Source organism: Palaemon carinicauda, chromosome 2 (assembly GCF_036898095.1).
Source record: "Palaemon carinicauda isolate YSFRI2023 chromosome 2, ASM3689809v2, whole genome shotgun sequence".
Taxonomy (NCBI): domain Eukaryota; kingdom Metazoa; phylum Arthropoda; class Malacostraca; order Decapoda; family Palaemonidae; genus Palaemon; species Palaemon carinicauda.
Window position 1 is genome coordinate 46,866,359 of NC_090726.1, and position 16,911 is coordinate 46,883,269.

Sequence of the window (16,911 nt, forward strand, 5' to 3'; positions counted from 1 at the left end):
GCAACACTGTAACACTTTGCGCATATCACTTTATCACTTCGATTTTCTGTTTTGCACTTATTTCACTGAAATCGAAACTTTTACTGATTTCTACCTGAAACACGCAATTCTACCCTTCATTAAAAGGTAGTAATTGCGAAATCAGTCGTATAATGCAAGCTCATTAATACCAGCAAAAAACAGAAAACATATTTTAAGATAAAAAAATCAGTGGCTGGGAAAGAGACTAAACACTAGTTCATATAACTACGTTTTCAATCTCTCACCGCACATAGCCTGGGGACGAGAATAAAAAACTAAAAACGTTTTATCCTTCCTCCCCGTACAGCGACTAGGGACGAGAGTAACTCGAGAACAACGTTACCCGCTTGAACGGAACGTTTTCTCTCCTCTCTCTCCCTCCGTCTCTATCTCTCTCTCTCTTTCTCTCTTGATTTCGCACCTAAGAGAAGAGCCCAATTATATTTCGTCAAAAAAACATGTTATTTGACTAAAGGAAAAAACTGAAAGGTTTTTCAAATAAAAAGTTCCTTTAAAATAGAATTTAAAACATTTAAGCTAAGAAAGAATGAACAAAACGTCAGAATCGATTTACTCTTACTGCAAAGTGAAACCGTGATACACTCTCTCTCTATCGTAACGATAGAGCGCATGTTGAACGTCCTGAACGTCAACAACCGCGTAGCATAAATAAACTAAACGTTAGTTCATCTTTGAAAACAGTACGAAGACTATCAAAGAAATTCTTTCATAAAATATTACATTTAAAAAGTTTTAAATCCTTGGCTCTTTAAAAGCTAATTACGATATAAAGGGCTCAACGTTGATTAACTTCGGTTTCCAAGTTAGGACCGCCTACTCTCAGGAAAGGTCTATGTAAACAAAACATTAAAATTTATTTTTATATGTTTATAATAAATGGAAAGTTAATCGAAGAGGCCTAATAAAGGCGGAGAGATATAAAAAATATAGAGGAAAACCTATAACGTGATAAGATAATTACTAAAAGCCTAAACACACTTCCGTCTAAGGGAAGGGTCGGCCATTAAAAGTGAAAGAAAGTCCATACTCTCTTTGTCACCATAATTAAATCTATCCAAAACGAGTTCAAGATTTAAGATGAAGATAAAACACCTGCATAGCGAAAGCTCAAAACTAGAATAAAGTACTTCACCAATTAGTTGTGAAAATGTTATTTTTATTAGTAAAATAAATTTTTGAATATACTTACCCGATAATCATGTAGCTGTCAACTCCGTTGCCCGACAGAATTCTATGGAGGGATACGCCAGCTATCACAATACTAGAAGGGGGTGTACTTACCAGCGCCACCTGTGGCCAGGTACTCAAGTACTTCTTGTTGACACCTCCTCAATTATTCCTCGGTCCCACTGGTTCTCTATGGGGAGGAAGGGAGGGTCAATTAAATCATGATTATCGGGTAAGTATATTCAAAAATTTATTTTACTAATAAAAATAACATTTTTCAATATTAAACTTACCCGATAATCATGTAGCTGATTCACACCCAGGGGGGTGGGTGAAAACCAGTGTACAAGATTAAAGGATAGCTAAGTATCCCATATTTCATATAACAGTTATCTCAAATAACAATGAAATAATAAGTACCTGGTAAGGAAGTCGAATTGAACCGTTACTCTGCCTTTAATAAGATCGTCTTCCTTACTGAGCGCAGCGTTCCTCTTGGGAGGCTGAATCAACTCAAAGGTGCTAAAGTATACAGGGCCGCAACCCATACTAAAGGACCTCATCACAACCTTTAACCTCGGCGCTTCTCAAGAAAGAATTGACCACCCGCCAAATCAACAAGGATGTGGAAGGCTTCTTAGCCGACCGTACAACCCATAAAAAGTATTCAAGAGAAAGGTTAAAAGGTTATGGGATTATGGGAATGTAGTGGCTGAGCCCTCGCCTACTACTGCATTCGTTGCTACGAATGGTCCCAGGGTGTAGCAGTACTCGTAAAGAGACTGGACATCTTTGAGATAGAATGATGCGAACACTGACTTGCTTCTCCAATAGGTTGCATCCATAACACTCTGCAGAGAATGGCTCTGTTTGAAGGCCACTGAAGTAGCCACAGCTCCCACTTCATGTGTCCTTACCTTCAGCAAAGCAAGGTCTTCTTCCTTCAGATGAGAATGTGTTTCTCTAATCAGAAGCCTGAATAGTAAGAAACTGAGTTCTTAGAACTTGGAAAAGAAGGTTTCTTGATAGCACACTATAAGGCTTCTGATTGTCCTTGTAAAGGTTAAGACCTTTTTAGATAGTACCTAAGAGCTCTAACTGGGCAAAGTACTCTCTTCAGATCATTCCCCACCAAGTTGGACAGGCTTGGGATCTCGAACGACCTAGGCCAAGGACGTGAAGGAAGCTCGTTTAGCAAAAACCGAGCTGCAAGGAACATGTAGCCGTTTCAGATGTGAAAACAATGATCCTGCTGAAGGCGTGGATCTCACTTACTCTTTTAGCTGTTGTCAAGCACACGAGGAAAAGAGTTTTTAATGTTGAGGTCCTAAAAAGAGGCTGATTGGAGAGGTTCAAATCTTGATGACATAAGGAACCTTAGGACCACGTCTAGATTCCAGCCTGGAGTGGACAACCGACGTTCCTTTGAGGTCTCAAAAGACCTAGGGAGGTCCTGTAGATCTTTGTTGGTGGAAAGATCCAAGCCTCTGTGGCGGAAAACCGCTGCCAACATACTTCTGTAACCCTTGATCGTAGGAGCTGAAAGGGGTCTTACTTTCCGTAGATATAACAGGAAGTCAGCAATCTGGGTTACAGTGGTACTGGTTGAGGAAACTGCATTGGTCTTGTACCAGCTACGGAAGACTTCCCCTATAGACTGATAGATTCTGAGAGTGGATGTTCTTCTTGCTTTGGCAATCGCTCTGGCTGCCTCCTTCGAAAAGCCCCTAGCTCTTGAGAGTCTTTCGAAAGTCTGAAGGCAGTCAGACGAAGAGCGTGGAGGATTGGGTGTACCTTCTTTACGTGAGATGACTTAGAAGGTTCACTCTTAGAGGAAGAGTCCTGGGAATGTCGACCAGCCATTGCAGTACCTCTAAGAACCATTCTCTCGCGGGCCAGAGCGGAGCCAACCAACGTCAGCCGTGTCCCTTTGTGAGAGGAGAACTTCTGAAGTACCCTGTTGACAATCTTGAACGGCGGGGAATGCATACAGGTCGAGATGGAACCAATCCAGCAGAAAAGCATCCACGTGAACTGCTGCTGGGTCTGGAATCGGAGAACAATACAACAGGAGTCTCTAGGTTATCGAGGGTAGTGAACAGATCTATGGTTGGCTGACCCCACAGGGCCCAAAGTCTGCTGCAAACATTCTTGAGAAGGGTCCACTCTGTGGGGATGACCTGACCCTTCCGTCTGAGGTGATCTGCCATGACATTCATACCGCCCTGAATGAACCTCGTTACCAGTTAGCTTTCGATCTTTAGACCAGATGAGTAGGTCCCTTGCGATCTAGAACAACTTCCACGAAAGAGTCCCTCCCTGCTTGAAGATGTAAGCCAGGGCTGTGGTGTTGTCAGAGTCCACCTCCACCACTTTGTTAAGCTGGAGGGACTTGAAGTTTATCAAGGCCAGAATAACCGCCAACAACTCCTTGCAATTGATGTGAAGTGTCCTTTGCTCCTGATTCCATGTTCCCGAGCATTCTTGTCCGTCCAAAGTCGCACCCCAGCCCGTGTCTGATGCGTCCGAGAGGAGACGGCGGTCGTGTTTCTGAACAGCCAAAGGTAGACTTCCTTGAGAAGAAAGCTGTTCTTACACCACGCGAGAGAAGACCTCCTCTCTTCGGAAACAGGAACTGAGGACCGTCTCTAGCGTCATGTCCTTTATCCAGTGAGCAGCTAGATGATACTGAAGGGGGGGGAGGTGGAGTCTCCCTAACACGATGAACAGGGCCAGCGATGAAAGTGTCCCTGTTAGACTCATCCACTACCTGACTGAGCATCGGTTTCCTTCTCAGCATGCTCTGGATGCATTCTAGGGCTTGGAAGATCCTTGGGGCCGACGGAAAAGTCCGAAAAGCTCGACTCTGAAGATCCATACCCAAGGAGACAATGGTCTGGGATGGGACGAGCTGAGACTCCTCAAAATTGACCAGGAGGCCCAGTTCCTTGGTCAGATCCATAGTCCATTTGAAAATCTCCAGACAGCGACGACTTGTGGGAGCTCTTAAAAGCCAGTCGTCTGACGGAGCCGGACACAAGATCATGGTACTGCTGCACAGTCTGTGAACTGTCAATCATGGGCAAGCGAGGAAGTACAGTGACAACCCGAATCTGTCTAGACTGTCTGGGTCGTACAGACAAACTCCTTATCGGGTTGCTGAGGTTGCCGCACTGCGTCACAACAAGTTACTTCTGTTGGTTGTTGAACGTCTTCCCCGTGACACATTGACTCCGTAAACAAAAAATCCTCTAACAAGGACTAAGCTTGGACTGCATGTCTTGTAACACAGCTCAAGGTCTATGGGAGCAGGTGTGGTAACAGACGGGATTAGCGACTGAAGTGGAACCATTACCTTCCCTGGAAGCATGTTACGCTTAAATAAAAGTCCATAGGAGGCTATGCAGCTAAAGGCTCCCTCCAAATGACAGAGTCCTCAAGGGAATATCAGAAGGAGGGAGAAAAGAACTTTCTCATCTACAGGGACCATATCCTAGAAAAGCTAAGTTCTCTCAGTGAGGGTTCACTGGTGCAAAAGCAGCAGACTAGAAGGCAACGTTATGAAACTGCTTGACAGTCTAGTGAGTTGGCAACAACCAAAGATGTGTGACTGAGAAGCATGCGGTAAGGTATGCAGAGCATGTTGTATGCAGAGTATGCTGTATGCAGAGCATGCTGAATGTAGAGCATGTTGTATGCAGAGCATGCTGAATGCAGAGCATGCTGTATGCAGAGCATGTTGTATGCAGAGCATGCTGAATGCAGAGCATGCTGTATGCAGAGCAAGTTGAATGCAGAGCATGCTGTATGCAGAGCATGCTGTATGTAGAGCATGTTGTATGCAGAGCATGCTGAATGCAGAGCATGCTGTATGCAGAGCATGTAGTATGCAGAGCATGCTGAAAGCAGAGCATGCTGTATGTAGAGCATGCTGTAAGGTAAGCAGAGCGTGTGCATGGCGTTTAACATTTCTCAGAAATTCCATGACCAGTGCTAGAGTGCTTTATGCATGCTTGCATGGGGTTTAAATATCAACATAATATTTACCTTACATTCATAACTCATGATTCATATTTTTGCCACATTCTGCGATATTGTTAAAAATATATTGCAAGGAATACAAATATATTTTTATAAGTAATACAAATAACCTCCATTATCATAAGGTTTGAAAATGGAGGTAAGGTATGCTGAACAGCAGAGTCAGAACGAGCTGGAACAACAATAGTTGTGGTTTCCTCTTCAAGACTCTGTTGAGGGAACACCTAAGGCTCAGTCTGCAAAGGCTGATCAAAGGAAGTAGCAGAAGGTAGGCGCATGGGTGGAGGAGGCTGACTCCTGGCATGAGTGGCTGAACCCAAGGGTTGCGCTTGCTGAGCGGTTGGCGGAAGCGGAGTAGCAAGTTCCTGTTCCTGTGGTGTGAGCGGAGCGCGATGAGGTAGATGGCTGCGCAGAACAAGGTAAAATGTCTCGCAAGCTGAGGCTCCTGAGGCGCAAGGCTAAGGTGTAGTGGTGCTTGCCTTGTGGAGGGTTGAGCTCGCTGCAGCGAGAGCTGAGGAGACTGACTCAAGGACGGGAGAGGTTGTTGTACCTCAACCGAGTGTTGCATCACTGGTGAGCAGCCAAGTGGAGGCGGAGGAAGAGAGGTATAATCCTCCTGATCCCATTGTAAAGGTTGCCTTAAAGAAGGCGGAGGCTGAGCACCACTGGGAACAGCCAACTCAGAACGTGGCTCAACATCGTACGCCTGGCAGGTGGTACTGCGATCAGGCGGAGCGAGCGCAGGCGGAGGGAGTGTAGGCGGAGGCGAGGCGCAACACTCTCAGCCCGACACTCACGCATCAAGACCGAAAGTTGTGACTGCATGGACTGCAGTAGAGTCAACTTGGGGTCGGCAGACACTAAGGTCTGCTGAGGTAAAGCCTTAACAGCAGAGATCTGTTGCGGCAGAACCTTACTCCTCTTAGGCGGAGTGCATTCAACTGATGACTGAGGAGAGTCAGAGCTAACCCAATGACTGCATCCGGGTTGTTGAACTCTAACTTCGTACGTCTGGCATAGGTCTGGACTTTATGTTTAAGAGGTCTTGAGACCTGAGACCAGCGTTTTCTCCCCTAAATTTCTTCTGCAGACGAGCAAAATAAGGGCTCAATCGTCTGCGGGTGGGAGTGACGGTCTCGGTAAGACACGCCCACAACCACCGAGGATACTTCTGTGCGCCGATCAAGGCCTGCTGAACCCTTTTGTCCTTCGACATTGCTTCTCCCCTGGGCTTGGGAGCTTGCAAGAGGTCCCGGACTGGGAGAACGACTGGCGCGCACAGAAGTACCCCTCACGCACAACACATGACACACTTTGCGCTAATCACTTATCACTTTGATTTTCTGTTTGCATTTATTTCACTGAACTCGAAACTTTAAGTGGTTTGTACCTGAAACACAGCAATTCTAATCCTTTCTCAAAAGTTAGTAATGTGCGAAAACAGAATTACAATGTAACAGAAAAATCTAATGAAAGATAAAAATTCAGTAGGCTGGAAAGAGACTAAACACTAGATTCACTCTAGAAACGTTTACTTTCTTCCCTAAAAGAGGACTAGGGAGAAGAGCAAAAAACGATAACAACGTTACTCGTAACGCCTGGCAGGCTTGAATGAAACGTTTATCCTCCTCTTTCTCCCTCCGTCTCTACTCTCTCTCTCTCTCTCTCTCTCTCTCACTCTACCATCTCTCTCTCTCTCTCTCTCTCTCTCTCTTGACTTAGAACCTGAGAGAAGAGCCCAATCATATATATCGTTAAAAACATATTATTGTTAAGGAAAAAAACTGAAATATTTCCCAAATGATGAAAGTTCCTTTATTAGGATTAAAACCATTAAGTTAAGAAAGAATGAACAAAACGCTAGACACGGTTACTCTTACTGCAATGTGAAACCGTGAAAATTCTTTCTCTATCGTAACGATAGAGCGCAAGTTGAAACGTTCTGAACGTCAACAACTGCAGAGAACAAAACAAAACGTTAGTTCAACTTTGAAAACAGTACTAGACTATCAAAGAAATTCTTTCAAAGACATTAAAATAGCATAATATGTTAACAGGTGAAACCGAAATGACGGGGCTCAATGTTAATTAACTTCTGGTTACCAAGAAAAGACCGCCTACTATTAGGAAGGTCGAATATAAACAAATATAAAAATTAATTTTAATAAGTTTATAAAAAAAAGAAGTTAAATCGAAGAGGCCTATAAGAGGCGGAGAGATATAAAATAAATCTATAACTTTTGTTAAGCAAAATTAAGAAAGAGAGTCTATACTCTCTTAGACACCAACCACTTCCGTCTAAGGGAAGGGTCGGCCATTTAAAGGTGAAAGAGAGTTCATACTCTCTTCGTCACCCATAATTAATCAAATTAATTCCAAAAGCTAACTAAGCTAATATAGAAGTTTCCAGTAAAGCGACAGCCGAAATCAAAGAGAAATACTTCACCAAAGTCGTGAAAATACTCCAAGAACATAAGCGTATCCCAGAACGTCTTGCCGGAAGCACGACAGAGAATAATTGAGGAGGTGTCAACAAGAAGTACTTGAGTACCTGGCCACAGGTGGCGCTGGTAAGTACATCCCCTTCTAGTATTGTGATAGTCTGGCGTATCCCTCCATAGAATTCTGTCGGGCAACGGAGTTGGACAGCTACATGATTATCGGGTAAGTTTAAATATTGAAAAATCTTGAGTAATGCACAAAACGGCTAACTGACCGATGGTGTCAGACATTAATATCCAGATCAAAGAAAAGGATTTAATAGAATGCAAGTTTTGTCCAACAAATAAGATGATAATAAGCAGCTGAAGATCACACAAACTCAAATGAAAAAAATGTTATTTTTATTAATAAAATAAATTTTTGAATATACTTACCCGATAATCATGTAGCTGTCAACTCCGTTGCCCGACAGAAATTCTATGGAGGGATACGCCAGCTATCACAATACTAGAAGGGGGTGTATTTACCAGCGCCACCTGTGGCCAGGTACTCGAAGTACTTCTTGTTGACACCTCCTCATTATTCCTGCGTCCACTGGTTCTCTATGGGGGAGGAAGGGAGGGTCGATTAAATCATGATTATCGGGTAAGTATATTCAAAAATTTATTTTATTAATAAAAATAAAATTTTTCAATATTAAACTTACCCGATAATCATGTAGCTGATTCACAACCCCAGGGGGGTGGGTGAAAACCAGAGTACAAGATTAAAGGATAGCTAAGTATCCCATATTTCATATAATCAGTTATCCACAATAACAATGAAATAATAAGTACCTGGTAAGGAAGACGACTTGAACCCGTTACTCTGCCTTTAATAAGATCGTCTTCCTTACTGAGCGCAGCGTTCCTCTTGGGAGGCTGAATCAACTCAAAGGTGCTAAAGTATACAGGGCTGCAAACCCATACTAAAGGACCTCATCACAACCTTTAACCTTGGCGCTTCTCAAGAAAGAATTGACCCACCCCGCCAAATCAACAAGGATGTGGAGGCTTCTTAGCCGACCGTACAACCCATAAAAAGTATTCAAGAGAAAGGTTAAAAAGTTATGGATTATGGGAATGTAGTGGCTGAGCCCTCGCCTACTACTGCATTCGTTGCTACGAATGGACCCAGGGTGTAGCAGTACTCGTAAAGAGACTGGACATCTTTGAGATAGAATGATGCGAACACTGACTTGTTTCTCCAATAGGTTGGCATCCATAACACTCTGCAGAGAACGGTTCTGTTTGAAGGCCACTGAAGTAGCCACAGCTCTCACTTCATGTGTCCTTCAGCAAAGCAAGGTCTTCTTCCTTCAGATGAGAATTTGCTTCTCTAATCAGAAGCCTGATGTAGTAAGAAACTGAGTTCTTAGACATTGGTAGAGAAGGCTTCTTGATAGTACACCATAAGGCTTCTGATTGTCCACGTAAAGGTTTTGACCTTCTTAGATAGTACTTAAGAGCTCTAACTGGGCAAAGTACTCTCTCCAGTTCGTTCCCCACCATGTTGGACAGGCTTGGGATCTCGAACGACTTAGGCCAAGGACGGGAAGGAAGCTCGTTTTTAGCCAAAAAACCGAGCTGCAAGGAACATGTAGCCGTTTCAGATGTGAAACCTATGTTCCTGCTGAAGGCGTGGATCTCACTTACTCTTTTACCTGTTGCTAAGCACACGAGGAAAAGAGTTTTTAATGTGAGGTCCTTAAAAGAGGCTGATTGGAGCGGTTCAAATCCTGATGACATTAGGAACCTTAGGACCACGTCTAGATTCCAGCCTGGAGTGGACAACCGACGTTCCTTTGAGGTCTCAAAAGACCTAAGGAGGTCCTGTAGATCTTTGTTGGAGGAAAGATCCAAGCCTCTGTGGCGGAAAACCGCTGCCAACAAACTTCTGTAACCCTTGATCGTAGGAGCTGATAGGGATCTTACGTTCCTTAGATGTAACAGGAAGTCAGCAATCTGGGTTACATTGGTACTGGTTGAGGAAAAACTGCATTGGCCTTGCACCAGCTTCGGAAGACTTCCCATTAAGACTGAAAGACTCTGAGAGTGGATGTCGTCCTTGCTCTGGCAATCGCTCTGGCTGCCTCCTTCGAAAAGCCTCTAGCTCTTGAGAGTCTTTCGATAGTCTGAAGGCAGTCAGACGAAGAGCGTGGAGGTTGGGTGTACCTTCTTTACGTGAGGTTGACGCAGAAGGTCCACTCTAGGAGGAAGAGTCCTGGGAACGTCGACCAGCCATTGCAGTACCTCAGTGAACCATTCTCTCGCGGGCCAGAGGGGAGCAACCAACGTCAGCCGTGTCCCTTTGTGAGAGGCGAACTTCTGAAGTACCCTGTTGACAATCTTGAACGGCGGGAATGCATACAGGTTGAGATGGGACCAATCCAGCAGAAAGGCATCCACGCGAACTGCTGCTGGGTCTGGAATCGGAGAACAAAACAAGAGGAGCCTCTTGGTCATCGAGGTAGCGAATAGATCTATGGTTGGCTGACCCCACAGGGCCCAAAGTCTGCTGCAAACATTCTTGTGAAGGGTCCACTCTGTGGGGAAGACCTGACCCTTCCGGCTGAGGCGATCTGCCATGACATTCATATCGCCCTGAATGAGCCTCGTTACCAGCGTGAGCTTTCGATCTTTTGACCAAATGAGGAGGTCCCTTGCGATCTCGAACAACTTCCTCGAATGAGTCCCTCCCTGCTTGGAGATGTAAGCCAAGGCTGTGGTGTAGTCGGAGTTCACCTCCACCACCTTGTTAAGCTGGAGGGACTTGAAGTTTATCAAGGCCAAATGAACTGCCAACAACTCCTTGCAATAGATGTGAAGTGTCCTTTGCTCCTGATTCCATGTTCCCGAGCATTCCTGTCCGTCCAGTGTCGCACCCCAGCCCGTGTCCGATGCGTCCGAGAAGAGACGGTGGTCGGAGGTCTGAACAGCCAAAGGAAGACCTTCCTTGAGAAGAATGCTGTTCTTCCACCACGTTAGAGTAGACCTCATCTCTTCGGAAACAGGAACTGAGCCCGTCTCTAGCGTCATGTCCTTTATCCAGTGAGCAGCTAGATGATACTGAAGGGGGCGGAGGTGGAGTCTCCCTAACTCGATGAACAGGGCCAGCGATGAAAGTGTCCCTGTTAGACTCATCCACTGCCTGACTAAGCATCGGTTCCTTCTCAGCATGCTCTGGATGCATTCTAGGGCTTGGAAGATCCTTGGGGCCGACGGACAAGTCCGAAAAGCTCGACTCTGAAGATCCATACCCAAGGAGACAATGGTCTGGGATGGAACGAGCTGAGACTCCTCAAAATTGACCAGGAGGCCCAGTTCCTTGGTCAGATCCAGGTCCATTTGAAAATCTCCAGACAGCGACGACTTGAGGGAGCTCTTAAAAGCCAGTCGTCTGACGGAGCCGGACACAAGATCATGATACTGCTGCACAGTCTGTAAACTGTCAATCATGGGCAAGAGAGGAAGTACAGTGACAACCCGAATCTGTCTAGACTGTCTGGGTCGTACAGACAACTCCTTAAACGGGTTGCTGAGGTTGCCGCACTGCGTCACAACAAGTCCCTTCTGTTGGTTGTTGAACGTCTTCCCCGTGACACATTGACTCCGTAAACAAAAAATCCTCTAACAAGGACTAAGCTTGGACTGCATGTCATGCAACACAGCTCAAGGTCTATGGGAGCAGGTGTGGTAACAGACGGGATTAGCGGCTGAAGTGTAACCATTACCTTCCCTGTAAGCATGTTATGCTTAAATAAAAGTCCATAAGAGGTTATGCAGCTAAAGGCTCCCTCCAAATGACAGAGTCCTCAAGGGAATATCAGAAGGAGGGAGAAAAGAACTTTCTCATCTACAGGGACCTTATCCTAGAAAAGCTAAGTTCTCTGAGTGAGAGTTCACTGGTGCAAAGCAGCAGACTAGAAGGCAACGTTATGAAACTGCTTGACAGTCTAGTGAGTTGGCAACAACCCAAGATGTGCTGAGAAGCATGCGGTAAGGTATGCAGAGCATGATGTATGCAGAGTATGCTGTATGCAGAGCATGCTGTATGTAGAGCATGTTGAATGCAGAGCATGCTGAAAGCAGAGCATGCTGAATGCAGAGCATGTTGTATGCAGAGCATGCTGAATGTAGAGCATGCTGAATGCTGAGCATGTAGTAAGCAGAGCCTGCTGTAAGCAGAGCCTGCTGAAAGGAAAGCAGAGCGTGTGCATGGCGTTTAACATTTCTCAGAAATTCCATGACCAGTGCTAGAGTGCTTTATGCATGCTTGCATGGGGTTTAAACCATGGTATGCTGAACAGCAGAGTCAGAACGAGCTGGAACAACAACAGAGGTTTCCTCAACTTGATGGAAAACCTGAGGTTCAGACTGCATAGGCTGAACAACAGACGGAGCAGAAGGCAGGTGCAAGGGTGAAGGAGGTTGACTCCTAGCAAGAGTTGCACCCAAGGATTGCACCAGCTGAGCGGAGGACGGAGGCGGAGTAGTCCGTTCCTGTTCCTGAGAGATGAGTGGAGCATGAGAAGGTTGAGGCTGCGCAGAACAAGGTAAAGTTCTAGCAAGCTGAGGCTCCTGAGGCGCAAGTGCATGGTGTAGATGAGCTTGCCTAGATGAGGGTTGAACTCGGTGCAGCGCTGGTTGAGCAGACAGACTCACGGAGGGGAGAGGTTGTTGTACCCCAACCGAGAGTTGCACCACTGGTGGAGCAGCAAGGGGAGGAGGAGGAAGAGTGTAACTCTCCTGATCCCAAAGCAAGGGTTGCCTTAAAGAAGGCTGAGGCTGAACAACACTGTGAACAGCAAACTCCGAAAGTGGTTCAACATCGTACGCCTGGCAGATGGTGCTGCGACCAGGCGGAGCAGGTGCAGGCTGGGCGAGCACAGGCGGAGCAGGTGCAGGAGGTGCAGCGAGAACAGGTGGAGGGAGTGCAGGAGGTGCAACACTCTCAGCCCGACACTCACGCATCAAGTCCGAAAGCTGTGCTTGCATGGACTGTAGTAGAGTCCACAACATCATACGCCTGGCAGATGGTACTGTGATCAGGCGGAGCGAGTGTAGGAGGAGGGAGTGTAGGCGGAGGCGGAGGAGCAACACTCTCAGCCCGACACTCACTCATCAAGTCCGAAAGCTGTGCTTGCATGGACTGTAGTAGAGTTCACAACATCGTACGCCTGGCAGATGGTGCTGCGACCAGGCGGAGCAGGTGCAGGCTGGGCGAGCACAGGCGGAGCAGGTGCAGGCTGGGCGAGCACAGGTGCAGCGAGAACAGGTGGAGGGAGTGCAGGCGGTGCAACACTCTCAGCCCGTCACTCACGCATCAAGACCGAAAGTTGTGACTGTATGGACTGCAGTAGAGTTAACTTGGGGTCGGCAGACACTAAGTTCTGCTGAGGTAAAGCCTTAACAGCAGAGATCTGTTGTGGCAGAACCTTACTCCTCTTAGTCGGAGTGTAATCAACTGATGACTGAGGAGAGTCAGAGCTAACCCAATGACTGCATTCGGGTTGTGAACTTTAACTTCGTACGTCTGGCATAGGTCTGGACTTAACGTTTAAGAAGTCTTGAGACCTGAGACCAGCGTTACTCTGCCTTTATTATCTCCCCTAATCTCTTCTGCAGACGAGCAAAATAAGGGCTCAATCGTCTGCGGGTGGGAGTGACGGTCTCGGTAAGACACGCCCACAACCACCGAGAATACTTCTGTGCGCCGATCAAGGCCTGCTGAACCCTTATGCCCTTCGACATTGCTTCTCCCCTGGGCTTGGGAGCTTGCAAGAGGTCCCGGACTGGGAGGACGACTGGCGCACACAAAAGTACCCTCACGCACTAATCACTTATCACTTTGATTTCTGTTTGCACTTATTTCACTGAACTCGAAACTTTAAGTGGTTTGTACCTGAAATACGCAATTCTATCCTTTCTCAAAGTTAGTAATTGCGACAACAGAATTACAATGTAACAGAAAAATCTAATGAAAGATAATTCAGTGGTTGGAAAGAGACTAAACACTAGATTACTCTAGAAACGTTTAGTTTCTTCCCCTAAAGAGACTAGGGAGAAGAGCAAAAAACGATAACGACGTTACTCGTACGCCTGGCAGGCTTGAATGAAACGTTTATCCTATTTCTCCCTCTCTCTATCTCTCTCTCTCTCTCTCTCTCTCTTGACTTAGAACCTGAGAGAAGAGCCCAATCATATATATCGTTAAAACATATTATTGTTAAAGGAAAAAAACTGAAAAGTTCCTTTATTAGGATCAAAACCATTAAGTTAAGAAAGAATGAACAAAACGCTAGACACGGTTACTCTTACTGCAACGTGAAACCGTGAACATTCTTTCTCTATCGTAACGATAGAGTGCAAGTTGAACGTTCTGAACGTCAACAACTGCAGAGACAAAACAAAACGTTAGTTCAACTTTGAAAACAGTACGAGACTATCAAAGAAATTCTTTCAAAAACATTAAAATAGCATAATATGTTAACAGGTAAAACCGAAATGACGGGCTCAAAGTTAATTAACTTCGGTAAAAGACCGTCTACTATTAGGAAGGTCGAATATAAACAAATATAAAAATTAATTTTAATGAGTTTATAATAAAAGGAAGTTAATCGAGGAGGCCTATAAGAGGCGGAGAGATATAAAATAAATCTATAACTTTGTTAAGCAAATTTAAGAAAGAGAGTCTATACTCTCTTAGACACCAACACTTCCGTCTAAGGGAAGGGTCGGCCATTGAAAGGTGAACGAGAGTTCATACTCTCTCGTCACCAAAATTAATCAAATTAATTCCAAAAGCTAACTAAGCTAATATAGAAGTTTCCAGTAAAGCGACAGCCGAAATCAAAGAGAAATACTTCACCAAAGTCGTGAAAATACTCCAAGAACATAAGCGTATCCCAGAATGTCTTGCCGGAAGCACGACAGAGGAATAATTGAGGAGGTGTCAACAAGAAGTACTTGAGTACCTGGCCACAGGTGGCGCTGGTAAATACACCCCCTTCTAGTATTGTGATAGCTGGCGTATCCCTCCATAGAATTCTGTCGGGCAACGGAGTTGACAGCTACATGATTATCGGGTAAGTTTAATATTGAAAATTAACATTTTCTCAGAATAATTTTATATAAAAACCCTCAAGACTTTCTCATTATTCAAATTTTTTTCATGAAATTGAAGAAGAAATAGACCAAATATGTTCCTCTAAAGTAAATTTGCAATCAATAATCACACCTAGAATTGTAAGTGAATTGTATATAGTTAAAGAGACATTGTCAATGCTAACATTTAGATGTTGAGGATCCACTGCCCTTGACCTAATTATTTTACTTGGTTTTGTTAGGGCTCAACTTTAACCCAAATAATTTGACCATGCATTAATTTCATTTAGATTTCTATTAAGAGATTCAGCAACAGTATGTCTACATTCAGGCAGTGGAGCTCATTCAAAGAGAGTAGTATCATCTGCATAAGCAACAAGCTTGTTTTTTAGGCCAAATGGCACACTAAGCATATATATGAAAAGTAATGGGCCAAGAATATTATTCTAAGCAACATCAGACATTACATTTCTACAGTCACTACAGTGCCCATCAACAAATACTCTTTGCAATCTATTACTTCAGCAATAGAATAACCTTACCTTAGTTTGCTGGACACTTATAAGACTGGGTGGTGGAGGTGGATTATCAACAGCTTTTAGCGAAGATTCTTTTTCGCCTGCTTCAGCAACAGGTGACGATAAATTACTTAAATCTTTATGAATTTCATACAGGACAGCAATTACATAGCATCCACAGACAACACTGAAATAAAAAAACAAGATAATAAATATAGTACGCAGCACTATTGAACAAAACTATCATGAATTCAACCTATGATAAAATCATTAAAATATTAAGGAAAATTTTAATGATGTCAACCAGCACATACAAGGTATATCTAATACAACTCTAAAAAATAAGCATTAATTTTAAAAATTCTAACATACCTCTTGATTCCTGTTTTGATGTCTTTTTTTTCCCTAATTCAGAAGTTTCTGACCTATCACATGGCTAACTCCCAGGGCACCAAAAATTTTTTTTTTTTATTGCTATCTTTAACTTACAATATAATACAAGTCACAATTAAGGATAAACCTCTGAAAAGTGTTGAACAAAACCATGCAGTTTACGATTTTAATTCCTCCTTCAAGCACGCTTGAAAACTAAAATATTTTTCCTATAAGTAATACATACATACATACATATACCAAGGCTCTTCCCCCAATTTTGAGGGGTAGCCGACACCAACAAATAAAACAAAACAAAAAAGGGGACCTCTACTCTCTACGTTCCTCCCAGCCTGACAAGGGACTCAACCGAGTTCAGCTCATACTGCTAGGGTGCCACAGCCCACCCTCCCCCGTTATCCACCACAGATGAAGCTTCATAATGCTGAATCCCCTACTGCTGCTACCTCCGTGGTCATCTAAGGCACCGGAGGAAGCAGCAGGGCCTACCGGAACTGCGTCACAATCGCTCGCCATTCATTCCTATTTCTACCACGCTCTCTTGCCTCTCTTACATCTATCCTCCTATCACCCAGAGCTTTTCTTCACTCCATCCATCCACCCAAACCTTGGCCTTCCTCTTGTACTTCTCCCATCAACTCTTGCATTCATCACCTTCTTTAGCAGACAGCCATTTTCCATTCTCTCAACATGGCCAAAGGAAATTATTATTACTAACTACGCTCCAACCCTAAATGGAAAAAGTATTCCATACATCCATAAATACACACATGAACTGGGCCAAGGATGTGATCCTGAAAACATTTATACGCTTCCTGCATAATACGACCTATATGACCGTGTCTCACTATGAAAGCCAAGAATACTGAGACATTAATAGACATTTCCGTAAAATCAGTTACTACCCATATGAGATCATTGGAAGGCAGGAAGAGTACATAAAGGAAGAAAATTTCAAAACCAACATGAGTAAAAACCTCATAACATCATATGACATGTGAAGCTATCTATAGGTTAAGCATTATGTGAAATGAAATACAATTTACATGTAACCCAATCATTAAAGTATAATCAACCAAAAATCCTTTTTATAGTTTATTTATGACATATTTGTTTTTGATGTTGTTAATAGTTTATATATGACATGTCTGTTTTGACGTTGT

The 16,911-nt window shown here is 44.1% G+C and overlaps 2 protein-coding genes across 2 annotated transcripts in view; one reads left to right on the top strand and one right to left on the bottom strand.

The window, feature by feature from the left end:
* Window positions 1-16,911, bottom strand: part of Tango6 (transport and golgi organization 6) — an 83,547-nt gene that overhangs the window by 54,220 nt on the left and 12,416 nt on the right. The window contains exon 3 of the mRNA XM_068355574.1: window positions 15,380-15,542. Coding sequence (XP_068211675.1) covers window positions 15,380-15,542 — 163 coding nt within the window. The remainder of the gene's footprint in view (window positions 1-15,379; window positions 15,543-16,911) is intronic.
* The window catches only part of LOC137624637 (protein lifeguard 1-like), an 84,202-nt gene that overhangs the window by 3,543 nt on the left and 63,748 nt on the right, over window positions 1-16,911 (top strand). The window lies entirely within an intron of this gene.